Genomic DNA, 15,428 nt, shown 5'->3' with positions numbered 1-15,428 from the left:
AACAATGCATACTTATGTAATCAGAATTGCAAAAGGGTACTCATCCCAGCCAGTGTTGTGACTCACAAGTTGGGATGGGCGCGGAATGTGAAAACGGTGGTTCATTTCATTTTGTGGTTCGTTGGGTTACCCAATTTGGGGGGTTCATTTTGTTTTATGTTTGATTCCCTGAACGATTCTTGGTTTGTTCAGTTCAGAAAGGTGTGGAATGACCCCCAAGAGGACTAGAAAGTGCAGGCATGCTGTGACATGGCCGGTGCAATGACATCACCTGGAAGTAACATTATTGTGCCAGGCATGTCATCGGGGGGATGCTCTATCACTTGGGGGGAAAACTCTATGGTAACCGTAGAGTTTTCCCCAAGTGATAGATTGTCCCCTGGCGATGTGCCCAGTGTGATAATGTCACTTCCTGGTGATGTGATCACACCACAGGCACATTGCGGCACATGAGGAGGATCCCCCGCCAATAACGGCACAGACAAACTGCCCCCAAAACAAGCCATTTCATTTTTATTTTGTGTGGGGCACCATTTGCTGAACCGATATGTGACAAACCATGAATTCGCCATATTTAGCACAAATCGCAGTTTGTGCTTTGATTCATGTCCATGCCTACTCTCAAGTGCTAGATGAGTTCTTTACCCAGAGAACCATAGAACTCTGGCATCACTTCTCTTATTTTGCTTGAGACTAGATTTTTTATCCCTGTCAACAGTTCTGATGACCCCCCCCCCCCCAAATCCTCTTTTTAGCATTTCCCTCGTATGCTCTGGAACCAGAGGCAAAAATATTCAGTTCTTCAAATTAGTTGAGTTTTGTTTTTGTTTTTTGAGAGATTGATTTTAAAAAAAAATCCAAAAATTGCACTTTCCCAGATATTGGGTGCACAAGAGACCTTGTGCAAATAGAAGCGCAAATATTACACCTTACGGATGTCTGTGTGGAGTAATTGTATCCCCACTGTCTTTTTCATGTGCAGAAGACATAGCACAAGATGTTTTTTCTGACACATTTTCAGAAGAAACAAATGAAATCACACAGAACTATCTGCTGTACGTCCCGTTGCTCCATGTGCACAGTAAGTGCTATACTGAAGTGCTTGGTGTTGCTGCAGCCCTTGTGCTTGTGTGAACAGAGCTGTGGCAGGTACATGTTTCTTTCCATTCACTTATTGCTAGATCCCAACCATTGAAAATCATGACTTATGAGAGTGGTAAATGGTGGGGAACAATGTTTTCAGATGATGGTAAGCATCCTTGAGGAACACAGTTTTATATTCTTTGAAGAATTATTTCTTGAAATGAGAAAAAGCTCTCTATTTTGTGCACCTACTACCTTTTTCTTGACAGGAAAAAATTGTGTCTGCTGAAAGCTTGGAAATATGTTACAGATTCCTCTGTGTGTGTTTGTGAGTGTGTGTCTGGTCAATGACTGCTTGCTTGTTTGTATTATTCAGCTGTCAAAACACTATGAAATGTGTTATTTTACTGTATTGTTTTGGAAATGTACATAAAAGTAAGCCTTTCTGGAAACAATAGTCCATGAAGGTAAAAATGAGGCCCTATTAGCTAATAGCACAAAGTCTCTGTCCATCACCTTTGTATTTGTTCCTTAGACAAAGTCTCCCCCCCACACACACACACATAAACACACTTCAAAATGTCTTAAGCAGTCATTGTGAAATTGTTTCTGTTGATCTTGTATTGAAAAACTAATTGTTCATTATCCAAGTCAGGATTGGAATTCTAGCAGGAGCTCCTTTGCATATTAGGCCACACACCCCTGATGAAGCCAATCCTCCAAGAGCTTACAAATAAGCTCTTGGAAGATTGGCTACATCAGGGGTGTGTGGCTTAATATGCAAAGGAGCTCCTGCTAGAATTCCACCCCGATCCAAGCACACTTTGTAAGGCTGTTGCAGTTCAAACTGAGGTAATCATAAATTAATACTGTGTTTTAAACCCTCTTCGGCATTTGTCTTTCTCTGATGGTGCTCCTGAATGTGAAACAGATCAGAATGGAACACTGTAGTCACAGGTCTTCCCCACGGGATATCTGAAAAGTGTTATCTTTGTGAGGTAGTATGGTATTTGAGTGGGATTTAAAGCTCCTTTCCCCAGTTTTGGAGAGAAATATGGATGTGGATGTTCTCTCTACTGTGGTGTAGTGGTTAAGAGTGTCGGATTTTATATATAACTCCACCCTCTGTGGGAGGTTACAAACATTCAACTGCCAGCAACATCTGGGGAGGATCAGCTGCCACCTCTCAAGATGTCTAACAAAAATGGATGAGGAGATGAACCCAGATGAGGATGAGGAGATGAACCACCACAACAGGCAGTTGAAAAAGTTTATTAAGATAAGATAAGATAAATTTATTTTTATATCCCGCCCTCCCCCGCCGGTGGCGGGCTCAGGGCGGCTCACAGACACGGAACACCGTGATATAAATAAATACAATGTAAAACAAACAATTTTAAATTACAATTCAATTACAATTCAGTTACATAGTTAATTAAATAGATAAAACGGTGCCATAAAGTGCTATAGATCATAATCATACACAAGATGGCTGGATGGCTACAGATCCGTTTAGCCAGGTTCTGTCCCAAAAGCAAGCTGCAACAGAGAGGTTTTGCAAGCCCTGTGGAACTGGTTCAAGTCCCGCAGGGCTCGCACCATCTCTGGAAGTTGATTCCACCATCGAGGGGCCATTGCTGAAAAGGCTTGCTCCCTGGTTGTCTTCAGTCTAGCCTCTCTTGGCCTAGGGATTTTTAAGAGGTTTTGGGAGCTAGATCTCAATGCTCTCTGGGGAACATATGGGGGGAGGCGGTCCCTAAGGTAGGCAGGTCCTCGGCCATATAGGGCTTTAAAGGTGATAACCAGCACCTTATAGCGAACACGGTACACAACCGGCAGCCAATGCAGGTCCCGCAGCCCAGGCTGCACGTGTTCCCACCGAGGTAGTCCCAGCAGCAGCCTGGCCGCCGCGTTCTGCACTACCTGAAGTTTCCGTGTTCGGCATAAGGGCAGCCCCATGTAGAGGGCATTGCAGTAGTCTAGTCTCGAGGTGACCGTTGCGTGGATCACAGTTGCTAGGTCGCTGCATTCCAAGAAGGGAGCCAACTGCCTCGCCCTCGTAAGATGGAAGAAGGCAGATCTAGCCGTGGCGGCTATCTGGGCCTCCATTGATAAAGAGGATTCCAGTAGCACTCCCAGGCTCTTGACCCTGCGCACTGGTATCAGTGGCGCACCGTCAAAAGCCGGTAGGGTGATCTCCCCTCCTGGTCCGCCCCGGCCCACGCAAAGGACCTCAGTCTTCGCCGGATTCAACTTCAGCCCACTCAGCCTGAGCCAGTCAGCCACGGCTTGTAACGCCCGGTCCAGATTTATAGGGACATCGCCAGTCCGGCCGTCCATCAATAGATAGAGCTGGGTATCATCAGCATACTGATGACAACCAAGCCCATACCTCCGTGCAATCTGGGCAAGGGGGCGCATGTAGATGTTAAACAACATCGGGGAGAGAACTGCCCCCTGAGGCACCCCACAATAAAGTGGGTGTCTCTGAGACAGCTCCCCCCCAATTGCCACCCTTTGTCCCCGACCTTCAAGGAAGGAGGAGAGCCACTGTAAGGCTAGCCCCCGAATTCCTGCGTCGGCGAGGCGGCGGGTCAGCAGCCGATGATCGACCATATTGAACGCAGCCGACAGGTCCAGCAGCAGCAATACTGCCGAGCCGCCTCGATCCAGTTGCCGCCGGAGGTCATCCATGAGGGCGACCAAGACTGTTTCCGTCCCATGGCCCGGGCGGAAGCCGGACTGGCATGGGTCCAGGGTGGAAGCGTCCTCCAAAAAATCCTGTACCTGCAACGCCACAGCCCTCTCAATAATTTTGCCCAAAAAGGGCAAATTTGAGACCGGTCGGTAGTGTGCCAATTCGGCCGGGTCTGATGTAACTTTTTTCAGGAGAGGGCGGACCACTGCTTCTTTCAGGGGTGTTGGAAAAATACCCTCTGAAAGGGATCGATTTACGATGTCCCGTATAGGACACCTTAGTTCCTTAATTAGCCAGGAGGGACATGGGTCCAGATCGCAAGTTGTGGATCGTGCAGTGCCAAGTATTCTGTCGACTTCCTCCAGGCTGAGTGGGACGAAGCAATCCAGGGTTAAATCAGAAGACACGCATTGGGCCTCAAGTTCACTTACTGCATCTAAATTGGCAGGGCAGTCGTGGTGGAGTGATTGGACCTTATCTGCAAAAAATTTCGCAAAAGCCTCACAGCCTATCTCCAATTCCTTAGCCTTTGAGTTGCCCTGTGGAAATGTAGTAAGATTCCGAATTATTCTAAATAATTGAGCCGGGCGTGAATTTGCAGATGCAATCTTAGCCGCAAAGTATGTTTTCTTTGCGGTCTTGATTGCCATCTCATAGGACTTCATAAACTTCCTATAAGATGTTCTAGTCACTTCGTCACGGGTACGCCGCCATTGCCTCTCTAGCCGTCTAAGACCTTGTTTCAGCTGGCGTAATTCCGGGGTATACCACGGGGCCAGCCTAGTCCGAGGTCGCAGAGGGCGTCGAGGTGCGATCTCCTCGATGGCCCTAGAGAGCCGGCTATTCCAGGTCTCAACCAGACCATCGAGCGAATCGCCAGGGGGCCAGGAGTCCCGCAGGGCCATTTGGAACCGTTGCGGGTCCATTTGGCTCCGCGGGGAGCCATAATAGGCTCCTCGCCTAAACAGGTTTGGGGGGGCATATCTACATGGGCCTTAAGGGCGAAGTGATCCGACCATGGCACCGCCTCTGCGGTTATATCGCTCACTGCAACCCCGGCCGCATTAAAATGGAAGCTACTTAGGCTGTGATCACACACACTAAATCATGCACTTTCAATCCACTTTCAGCGCACTTTCCAACTGGATTTTGCCAGTTCACAGTAAAATCCAGTAGAAAAGTGCATTTAAAGTTGATTGAAAGTGCATTATTTAGTGTGTGCAATCACAGCCTTAGTGAGGCATATGACGAGCTCCTAGCAAAGTGCGATCAGGCAGCTGTCAGCGAAGCAGCCCTCCAACAAACCTATGAGCAACACCAGGAGCTAATCAACGTGGTAATCAAGACCTGGTGCCAGTGCTGATGTCAATCACAAGAACAACTGCAAATAATAAACTCTGAAGTGGTTTGTTTTCAACATTTAAAAATTGAGGGGTGGGGGGACTTATTTCAAAAGAGTTTGCTCTGACATTCCCCCAATATCCTCTGCTACTTCTTTAGAACATATATTTCACAAATCTTCTAGAGAATCATCTTGATAGATGTATTGTTAAGAGCATCATCTGTAATTTATGAATATAGAAAATCCACACTCTCTCTTGCCTTCGTGGTGTAGATGTGCTTTAGAGCAAGTGAAGGTGCTTGGATAATGGAAAGGCAGAGGGCTAATAAATCTCTCAGCAATGAAGGCGCTGCTATGTCTTCCCTTTAAAATACATCCAAAGTTAAACTCTAAAATACAACTTTAGAGATCACTGATGCTGTTTCTTCATGTTTTTGCTATTGTTATGTTGAATGTTTCCTTGGTAATAGCAGTAGCTGGTGTTTGATTTAAAATGGATCTAATTCAGTGGAGAGCATCTGACATTTTTTTTTCTCTTAACCCAAACAAGAATAAAAGTAGGTAATCACAAAAAGGGTGTCAGACTAGTATCTGGGAGACCTCAGGTTCAAATCCCCATTAGCACCATGAAAGCTCACTGGGTGACCTTGGGCCTGTCATACTTTCTCAGCCTAGCCTACCTCACAGGGTTGTTGTGAAGATAAAATGGAGGTGAGGGAATAAAGGCAAGGTAAAATGGATTAAATCAAATAAACACCATAGACCAGATTATTTAAACAAGGGGGGGATGATTTTACATGGTTGCTGCTGCTTTTGCTGAGAGAATAGCTTTCCTGTTACCTTAGAAAACCAGTTCTAGCCTCACTTCAATCGCCAGCTCCCATTGCACGTATGACATTGTTACTGAAAGTAAAAATTTCCAAGTCAAGGCTTAAAAAAAAGGGCTTGTTTTAATGAAAAAAATATATCAAAAGAGGACTGCAAAGATTTATGAAAGCTACACTTGTGCCATTGCTCAACAATGTTTGTATTTCCACAACATCACATCAGAAGTTTATGTCTTAGTAATTCAATCAGTGCAGTGTTGCAAAACATATGTCTAATTGTTCAGACTTGGACTTGTAATAAATTTACATGAATCTGCTTTCAACAGATCATTGGGTTTTTAGAAAGGACACCAGTATCAAAAAGTTACCTGGTGGTCTGCTGGGAGGGTTTTTGATGGCTCACTCCTCCACATGAAGCCTGCTGGGTGACTTTGGGCCAGTCACAGTCCTCTCAGAACTCCCTCAGCCCCAGCTACTTCACAAGGTGCTTGTGGGGAGAGGAAGGGAAGGAGATTGTAAGCTGCTTTGAGACTCTTAAGGTAGAGAAAAGGGTATAACAACCAACTCTTCTTTCTCCTAATGGAGACTGCATAGAAACCACAACAATGCAAACAAGCTTGTGCTTACCTGTAACAGTTGTACGTCAAGTGGTCTTCTGTGCAAATACATGTTCCATCCTAGCCTGCTCTCTGGAACGTGCTCTTTTCTGGTTATCTCAGAGCAGTGTGGAGAACTAATGAAATGAGTACTTCACTCATCAGGTCAGGCAGGAAGACTACCAAGGGGAAGGAGAGAGCACCTTGTCTTCTAGAAAGTTCTAAAAGTGGTCTCTAGCCTGAATCTGCACAGAGGACCATTCTGTGAACAGTAGCTGTAGATCTGTATACCTTTGATGATTTGTCCTTCTGACTCTAATGAATGTTGGTGTCCCTCTTGCAACCAACTGGATATTGTACAAAGGTGCATATGTAGAAAGCTCATTTGTCCATCATCTGTTGGACAGCTACTTTTACCTAAATCTCAGTAAGAGGATTTAAAGAAAAACCCTCATTCCTGGATGGAGGAGCATTTCACCGAAAAACACCTGTGCTAATGAATCATATTTACCAGGGAACAAGTCAGAGTGCTTCACTCTTTCACTTGTTTTCAGAGCAGAGATCAAAGATTGCTGATTTGAAACAACAACCGTGGTTTGAGACGATGCCAAATTTGAGCTACTTTAGTTTACTCATCTGAATGCAGCCTTGATTTTATGGAACACAGGAAGCTCAGTGTATAGAAGCCCAGTGTGTTAATGAGAGCACATGTGCCTGTCTCTCCCAAATACAAGTTGTTGGCACCCCAGACAAATGCAGTTTGGCCTTGACTTTTCATTTTGCCATCTATGCAGGGCAGCAAAGTCAGTCCAAATCAGGCGTGCCTTATTGGAGCCACTGAGAGAGAACTTTGTGCACATTTTCCCTCGTGGCTCCTCCTTGTATCATTTTCAGGACTGGCATGTGGTTCATAGTAAATTCTTTTCAAATCAGCATTCTTTTTCACAATTCCTAATCCTTAAAAAAATAAGACAAATGTTTCCATGTGGATGATTCTTTATATGAGGAAGAGCGTCTTGGAAGTCAACCTCATCGTGTTCTAATGAGCTGTGTTCTCTGCTGTCCTGCTTGCTAGCCTAGATCATAAATGCCTAAGAGCTCCTTGGAAACTGCTTGTAGCACATGTCCTGTAGGTGTAATTTCTAATGCCATGATGATAGAGAGACTGCGTTCCATGAAAATGCACATCAGACGCTATGGCAACAGGAGCTGAGATCAGTGAAGGCTCTATACCACGTGTAGCAAAGTTTCCCTCTCTCTGTCGTGACGGCAAGCAATGTAACCCCTGGCCAGTTGCCACATGAGGCAGCTTAACAGTGTGTTTGTCAGAGAGAAATATTTGTTCCATCTGTAATCACGATACATCTGTTCTGTCCTTGTTGGTTCTGTTTTGTAGAGCCTTACCACGCTAATTCCGGAAAGTCGTTTGTAAATGAGATACCACCACTTGGAGAGCATCGAGGGTCATGTGAATTTTCTCACATATTTTGGGAAATCATAGCAACATTATGAAAGCTTGAGTAACCAACTGTCCACAGTTACAATTTTTTAAATGGTTGTTTTCTCTGAAGTGTTTGAAGCACTTAATACACATCATATTAGTAATATATCTTTGAGCCGCCCTTCTTCTATGGTGCTCAGACATACATGGTTCCTCTTTCCTCTATCTTATCCTCTCAATCACCAAGCAGCATAGGTCAAGGTCTGACTCAAGGTAACCCAGTGAGTTTTGACCCTGGGTCTCTGCATAATCCAATACCACTATTCCAGGGCTGGTTCTTGACAACAAGATTGTAATAGAAGTCATTCTTATCTTACAGGTAGCGGTATGAAGGTGAGTTGCTTGTTTAGGGGTCCCTTTCTGAGATGAAAATTGAATGGACTACTTCTTGCCTTAAACCACCTTGATAGCTACTTCATTGTGCTTATTTATTTGCATGATCTAGAATCCTAATTTAAAGATAGTGCAATATGAGGGCTTTATGGAGGAATCCCGAGACAGCCCAAAGTGGATACAGATTGTGTAGCACTGTGCAGGGTTATGGTGGTTTCCTCTGGTGAAAAGAATCTTTTGGTTGCGAGTTATCTTGCAAAAATTGAAAGCTGCTTGCACCAGAGGAAGATGCCTCCATGGGCAGTCAAATTTATGGAACACACCTTGACATCTCTCCATGACTATGGTAGAACCTTGGCTCCTTGGCTCCTGATCTGAACTTCATGTAACCTACGTTGGGATGAGTTTCTCTTGTGACTTTTTTATCCTTGATTTTCTGTTTACAGAATGTTGTTAAAGGAACCCTTACCCATCTGTCACTTTCCTTTAGTTATCAGCCGCCTGGGATCTTCACCACTATTCTTTGCTCCATCCATTTCTCCTCCTCCAACTGCCTTGGAATTGTAGCCAAGCAGTTGGTTCTCTTCTGATCTCAGTGCTCTTCTTGACTAAAGAGATGCTACTTAAACAAATGGATTGGATTCTTTCAACATTGATCTCCAGCAGATTCTTAGCAGAATTATCCTAACTTGGGTTAAACATGCTTGTGCCTACAGAGTGTGGGGTACTTTATTTGTGTACTGAGTGGAGATTTTAAAATTCTGATTTTTTTAAACTAGGAAAAAACACTTTGTTCCCCCAAGGGACAGAAATTTATGTATGCAGGGGTGGCCAACAGTAGCTCTCCAGATGCTTTTTTTGCCTACAACTCCCATCAGCCCCAGTCAGCATGACCAATGGCTGGGGCTGATGGGAGTTGTAGGCAAAAAGCATCTGGAGCGCTACTGTTGGCCACCCCTGAATAGGAATAGAATTGAAATGTGATACTTTGCTGTAAAGCCTAATCTTATTTCACAGATTCAACAACATAAAACACACTGTGTTGGATCCAGTGCAGATCTTTTGCTTGCCATTGAGTTCTTGCGCAAGCAGGAAAAAGACCACAGTGGCCACTTGCATTAAGTCATTGTCTCCCCACTAGCTTCTCAGCTAACACAAGATCTCATGGGCACTCTAATATGCAGGGTAGAAAGGGCAGGATGTTATTCCCTCTAATGGTCCTGGCAAGAAGGTGCACAACACCACCTGACTTTGCCATGTGAGAAGCAGCATGGGCACCACCTCCCAGTCTGATCCCTGCGAATAAATAATGTCCCTCCTCCCCACAGTGATGAAGACTGGGTAGAGAAGTGAAACAGAGCCCTGTGGCGCAGAGTGGTAAAGCTGCAGTACTGCAGTCTGAGCTCTCTCTTCACGACCTGAGTTTGATCCCAGTGGAAGCTGGGTTCAGGTAGCCAGCTCAAGGTTGACTCAGTCTTCCATCCTTCTGAGGTTGGTAAAATGAGTACCCAGCTTGCTGGGGGGAAAGTGTAGATGACTGGGGAAGGCAATGGCAAACCACCCCGTAAAAAGTCTGCCGTGAAAACGTCATGATGTGACATTACCCCAGAGTCAAAAATGACTGGTGCTTGCACAGGGGACTACCTTTGCCTTTTTAGAGGAGTGGAGCAGAAGTCTGCAAGCTCTTAGCAGCAGATTCATGACATTCTGACCGCCTTTGTTTCTTCTGACATCTGGGCCAAGTAGGGTTGCCAGCTCTGGGCTGGGAAATACCTGGAAATGTTGAGGGTGGAGCCTGGGAAGGGTGGGGTTTGGGAAGGGAAGAGACTTCTCAGGGGTATAAGGCCATAGACTCCACCTTCTAGAACAGCCATTTTCTCCAGGGGAACTGAGCTCTTGCCTGGAGATCAGTTGTAATCCCAGGAGATCTCTAGCTACCACCCAGAGGCTGGCAACCCTATGGCCAAGGGAGAGGACAGTTTGAGCTGAAGCTGGAAGGTGAAGATGGGGTAACATTATAGAATACACATCAGGAACCCTTCAGGCTCTGCAAAGTTTGTGCATTATATATTTCATTTAATGAAATGTTTCTTCTTTTAAGTTGTCTATTGACCATTTGATATTCTATAAAGTGTGTCTATTTGCTTTTTCATCAAACAAGTTTACTCTCTGACAGCCCCTGAAATTAAGATCTTTAAGGTGTTTTTTCTCTTGTTCTCTCCTCTTTTTCTGCTGTGTTGTCTCTGGTGAGGCCCAAAATGCCCTGCAGCTCCACGAGAGGATCCAGTCTTCTAGTATGGATGCCAAGCTGGAGGCACTGAAAGACTTAGCTGGCTATTCACGCGATGTAACATTTGCCCAAGAATTTATAAATCTAGATGGTATTTCACTACTTACACAGATGGTGGAAAGTGGCACTGAGTAAGTACTTTCATCTAATTTGACTATTTTAAGTCACTTACTAAGAGAGGGCAGGCGAAATTGCATTTGCTGATCATTTAAACCCAATTAATGACAGAATTCACAATGTGTGGTTTATGCACAAGCCGTTGAACAAATGGAGGACTTCCACATGTGCTGAGGTGAAGAGAAATAGATTCTCTGCGTAAAGAGGGTTTATAACCATTATTTTGTTTTTGGAATTTTAACATCAATCGACCTCCCCCTACCAGTTCTTAAGTACTGAAGACAAATGTGGTGGTATATTGCTCATTGTATCTTAATAGATGTATCACTAGACAAAGCTCTTAGAACATCCATCTCGGTCCTAGAGAGATTAAACTTAATCTTGCCTTTGTTCAATTCCAAGGTCTCCACATCTCTTAAGGACCAGTCTCTCAAATACAGAAATCGAGTCATCATCAATGACTGATACTATTGTATTTTAAGACATAAGAAATGCGGGACATGCTAGTCATACCTGGGTAACCTTGCAGACTTTTTTCAATTTCTGGTTTAATCAAGAAAGCAGACATGGATGGAGACAGGTTGAGTCTGTGTTTCCAAGCTTTTTGTATTGTCTACCAAAGTGGAACAAGAGTTAGTTTTAGACTGGCCGTGCCATGAGAACTGCATCAGGATTTCACTGCTTTAGTACAAGCTTCTCATTTTAGCACCAGTCTCCCATGGCAGCTGGGTTCTCGAAGGGAATGTGATGCTTGCTGGAGGTGTTAAATATTGGGGCTTATGTAGAAATCTGGAAATTTTGAGACCACTTTAAAGCTGAAAGGAAATTTGAGAAATGAGAGACCACTTTAAAGCTGAAAGGAAAGTACAAGAAAGAAATTAATTGGTTTTGTTAGCCACAGTAAATTTTCCTTGTCCAGCCTTTTAGAACACCGTCTACAGAAAGGTAGGGGAAGAAAATAGAAACAGTAACTTCAGAACCCAGCCAAGTTGGGTTTCCCTGAAAAAAACTCTTGTGTCCTGCCAATCTTAGCTAGGTGTGGGGCCTTGGTTTGTCTGAAAGAGCCTTTGCCTACTATAAGAGACTCTTCTTCTGGAGAAAGTCTCCTTGTGCTGGACAAGGGATCTACACTTAGCCGTGCAGAGGGGTAGCATATGGCCCACTAATGATTGATAAACTATAAGCATAAATTGTATGTTCAGTGCTGCTGTATGTGCCTGGTCTCAGAATGAGAGCAACTGTTAGGAAAGGTTTGGATCGATTGGACACTTCCTTTTATCCTTTAAATAGGAGCTGGTTGAATGTTGAAAGGTAAAAATATAGGGAGGTGCTTAAAGCTTCTGAGGCTGGAGGGCTGATTATATTTTATATGTGGCTCTTTCTTGTGCCAAGAGATTGATTGTAATGTGTGCAGAGCATTTATTCTCCTGAATCCATTACTCTGTCAACTAGAATTTAATTATGACATTGCGCTTCTCTTAGACTGGATTCATAAGCAAATGCTCCCCCCCCCCCCGTTTGATTTGTATGCAAGGGTCTGACAATATAAATAGTGTTTCATTTGTTGCCAGACATGATAAAAAGCAAAGTATATCATTTTTAATGATACCTTAGCTAAGGTGAAAAGTACCAACTTTGGATTTTTAAGCATGGGGCTGCTTCTACCTGGAGATGATTCTCTGTGCAGCTATCGTTGCTGCTGCTAATACGGTAGGCTTGGAGGGAGCACACAACAATTTCTTCCACGGTTTCTTGTCAACCTTCTGTGGCTGCCATTGTCCTCCTACCACCACTGGAGAATCAGGATTCAGAAACAGCTAGATGGCTACAGCATTACAACAATTGGTTGTAGTCAGGGGTGGGATTCTAGCAGGAGCTCCTTTTCATATTAGGCCACACACCCCTGATGTAGCCAATCCACCAAGACCTTACAAGGCTCTTTTTTGTAAGCTGTTGGAGGATTGGCTATAATATGCAAAGGAGCTCCTGCTAGAATTCAACCCCTGGCTGTAGTGCTACTAATCTCTCTGAATTTCCAGCTTTCCTTTTTTTTTAAAGTAAGTCTCTAGCCCTTTTTATTGCCAAGGTATGAGGAAAGGTGTCTCTCCTTAATACAAAGGGCTAGAGACTTTAATTTTTAAATGAAAGCCGAGAATGATTAAACTGTGTAAACTGACGGTTATCAGTGCAGTCTTAATGAAAATTACATCCTTCTGAGTCCACTGAGCATAAGTCTGTTTAGGACTGTTGTGTTATTTCAGTAGTAATCTAGTTTTTACTAATTTATTTAACTTGTTATCAGGTTAAGGCTAAAGCAGTATCAAGGAAGGGAAAGACTGATGTGTTTGCTGTTTTATTTATAGTGCTGGCATTCAATGTACAAACTGAAGCCTTGGCTGACATGGGCTGTATCAAGATAAAAAGTTTCTTTCTTTGCTCTTCTGTAGTGGTAGTTTAAGAAAATAAAAGGTCTAATAGACTTACGTTAGCCTTAAGCTGTTGCTATTTCTACATTATAGCTTCATGAAGGGGAGAGGATAGGTCCCTCTATTTAGGAGCTTAGGAACTACATTTTGGGGAAGACAACAGGAGGAGAAAAGGGTGGAGGCAATGGTCATGCAGAATGAGTTTGAGCAAAATAATTTGTTAGGTTCTTGGTCCCTGCATACTATCCTGTGTGCAAATATTTTGGCCTGCTTAAATGCAGGGGCTTCACTCATCCTGTTTGCAAATACCATGGTCTGCTTAAATGCAGGGGCTTCACTCTCACTTGTCCACATGTTGACTTACAAGACCAGCTAAAATACTCAGCAAACAAGGGAGAGTGGATTATTCCAGCCTGTATTGATATGATGTGAATTCATGTTATATTAGTATCTCAGGAGGCAGGGAAATTTCCAGGGATCTTCTTCGTTGTCTCTGTGCTTCACACTCATGGGATAGAGCCCTGCACCGATCCCCAAATTGGTACCTAAAAAGCCCGGGATTTTTTTGCGCTTAGCACCAGCGGGCATGCTCGCCAGCACGAGGATCCTGCCAGTTCCTTTCTGACTGCTGTGCTGAGAGGATCTCCTTTCGTGTCCCCAGTCAGTAAAGTAATCTTCGGATTATTTCTTCTTGTTGTATATAGCCCGTTTGTTGTTTTCTTAGTGTAGTTAGTTAGTTGTTTAGATAGTGTTGTTAAAAAAATGTTGGACTTTGCCCTTCGGGGCCCTGTTCTTCCCCCTTTTTTCCCCTCAGAGTTATTGCTGCGTGGGTTTTTTCTTGGCGTCTATGGAAAGGTGTTGGGTTTTTTTTAAGTGGTGCTGTTCCTGTGGAAAGAAGATTGCCTCTCCTGACAGCCACTCCCTTTGTCTCCTGTGTTTGGGCGAGGGACATCACGTTGATTCTTGCTTGCACTGCCTGAGTTTTTCGAAACAGATGCGCAAGAATCGTGCGGTGAGACTTTCGGCTGCATTGGTGGAATCGGCACTTCGTCCTCAGAAGATGGCATCGGGTCCGTCAGTACCGATGGGAGAAGCCGCGGCCCCGACGGTCACATTGGCCGATACATCGCCGATTAGGACCGAGATGCTGGTCGAGTGCAGGCGTTCCACAAAACGACCATCCGAAGGGTCAGTGGACACCCCAGCTAAGAAGCGTCGGGATTACTCAGAGACCCAATCATCCTTATCGAAGAAGGTGAAATCCAAGGAGAAGTGGAAGAAGAGATTGTCCCTTCCCCTTCTCAGGATGCTTCAACATCGACGCCGGCTGCTCCACCTAGAAAGATCTTGGCGTCTCCGCATCGTAGCCCTTCGGTGTTGAGAGGCAGTGCTTCACAGCAGTTGTGTCTGTCGGCATCGGAGCACAAGATAGACTTGATTCAACGTTCCCATTTTTCCGGGTCGCGGCGTCGGAGTGACAGTGGCTCTGTCTCAGAGGTAAAAGTGTCGGCACCGATGGAGCCGGCAGTACTGCTGGATCAGGCAAGGGGACATAGAGAGCTCGAGCCAACCACCGTAGCTCGTCGTTTCCCACCACTTCCACTGTGGGATCAGCGCCAGTGGCCTTCTCCCTACACTTATCCATACCCATCGTACCAATGGTACCCTCCTTGTGAATTCGTCGATTGGGACCAACAGTCCGAGGGGTCTCACATGTCGAGAATTTCGCAGCACTCTCGGTGTTGCCCGTCGGCATCGGTGTCCATCCCGCCTGAGAGATGTGGTGTGACGGTGGAAGAGGTCCAGGTTCGGTCGTCGGTGTCGATTTGGTCACCTGTGAGAGCTTCCACGCCGGTGCTTTCTGAACACTTGATAACGAGGGTATCCTCATTGTCAAATTCTGAGGTCGGTACCGACGAGCCGGACAGGGCTTTGGAGTCTTCGCCAGTATCGCATACAGCTGAGGATCTTCCCATTTCACCATCGGAGGATCTAAAGTCGTATGGGGACCTGGTGAAGAGGATGGCACTTTCCCTCTCCCTCCTGGTGACACAACCGCAACCCACCGTAAACGATACCGTATTCAACATCATGCAGCGGGATACATTGACAGCGGTTGCTTTGCCTGTTATGAAAGTCATCCTACAGGCGGTGAAGGAGGCCTGGGCAAAGCCAGCTTCTACACCTGTGTCATCCCGGAGACTGGACCACATGT

The 15,428-nt window shown here is 44.9% G+C and overlaps 1 protein-coding gene across 1 annotated transcript in view; it reads left to right on the top strand.

Annotated features, from left to right (window-relative positions):
- LOC132577939 (engulfment and cell motility protein 1-like) overlaps nucleotides 1-15,428 on the top strand; it is a 262,139-nt gene that overhangs the window by 62,491 nt on the left and 184,220 nt on the right. Inside the window, exon 5 of the mRNA XM_060247729.1 lies at nucleotides 10,632-10,801. Coding sequence (XP_060103712.1) covers nucleotides 10,632-10,801 — 170 coding nt within the window. The remainder of the gene's footprint in view (nucleotides 1-10,631; nucleotides 10,802-15,428) is intronic.

Source organism: Heteronotia binoei, chromosome 10 (assembly GCF_032191835.1).
Source record: "Heteronotia binoei isolate CCM8104 ecotype False Entrance Well chromosome 10, APGP_CSIRO_Hbin_v1, whole genome shotgun sequence".
In the NCBI taxonomy this organism is placed as follows: domain Eukaryota; kingdom Metazoa; phylum Chordata; class Lepidosauria; order Squamata; family Gekkonidae; genus Heteronotia; species Heteronotia binoei.
Note: the sequence above shows the minus strand (reverse complement) of the source record. Positions and strands in the feature narration are given on the sequence as shown.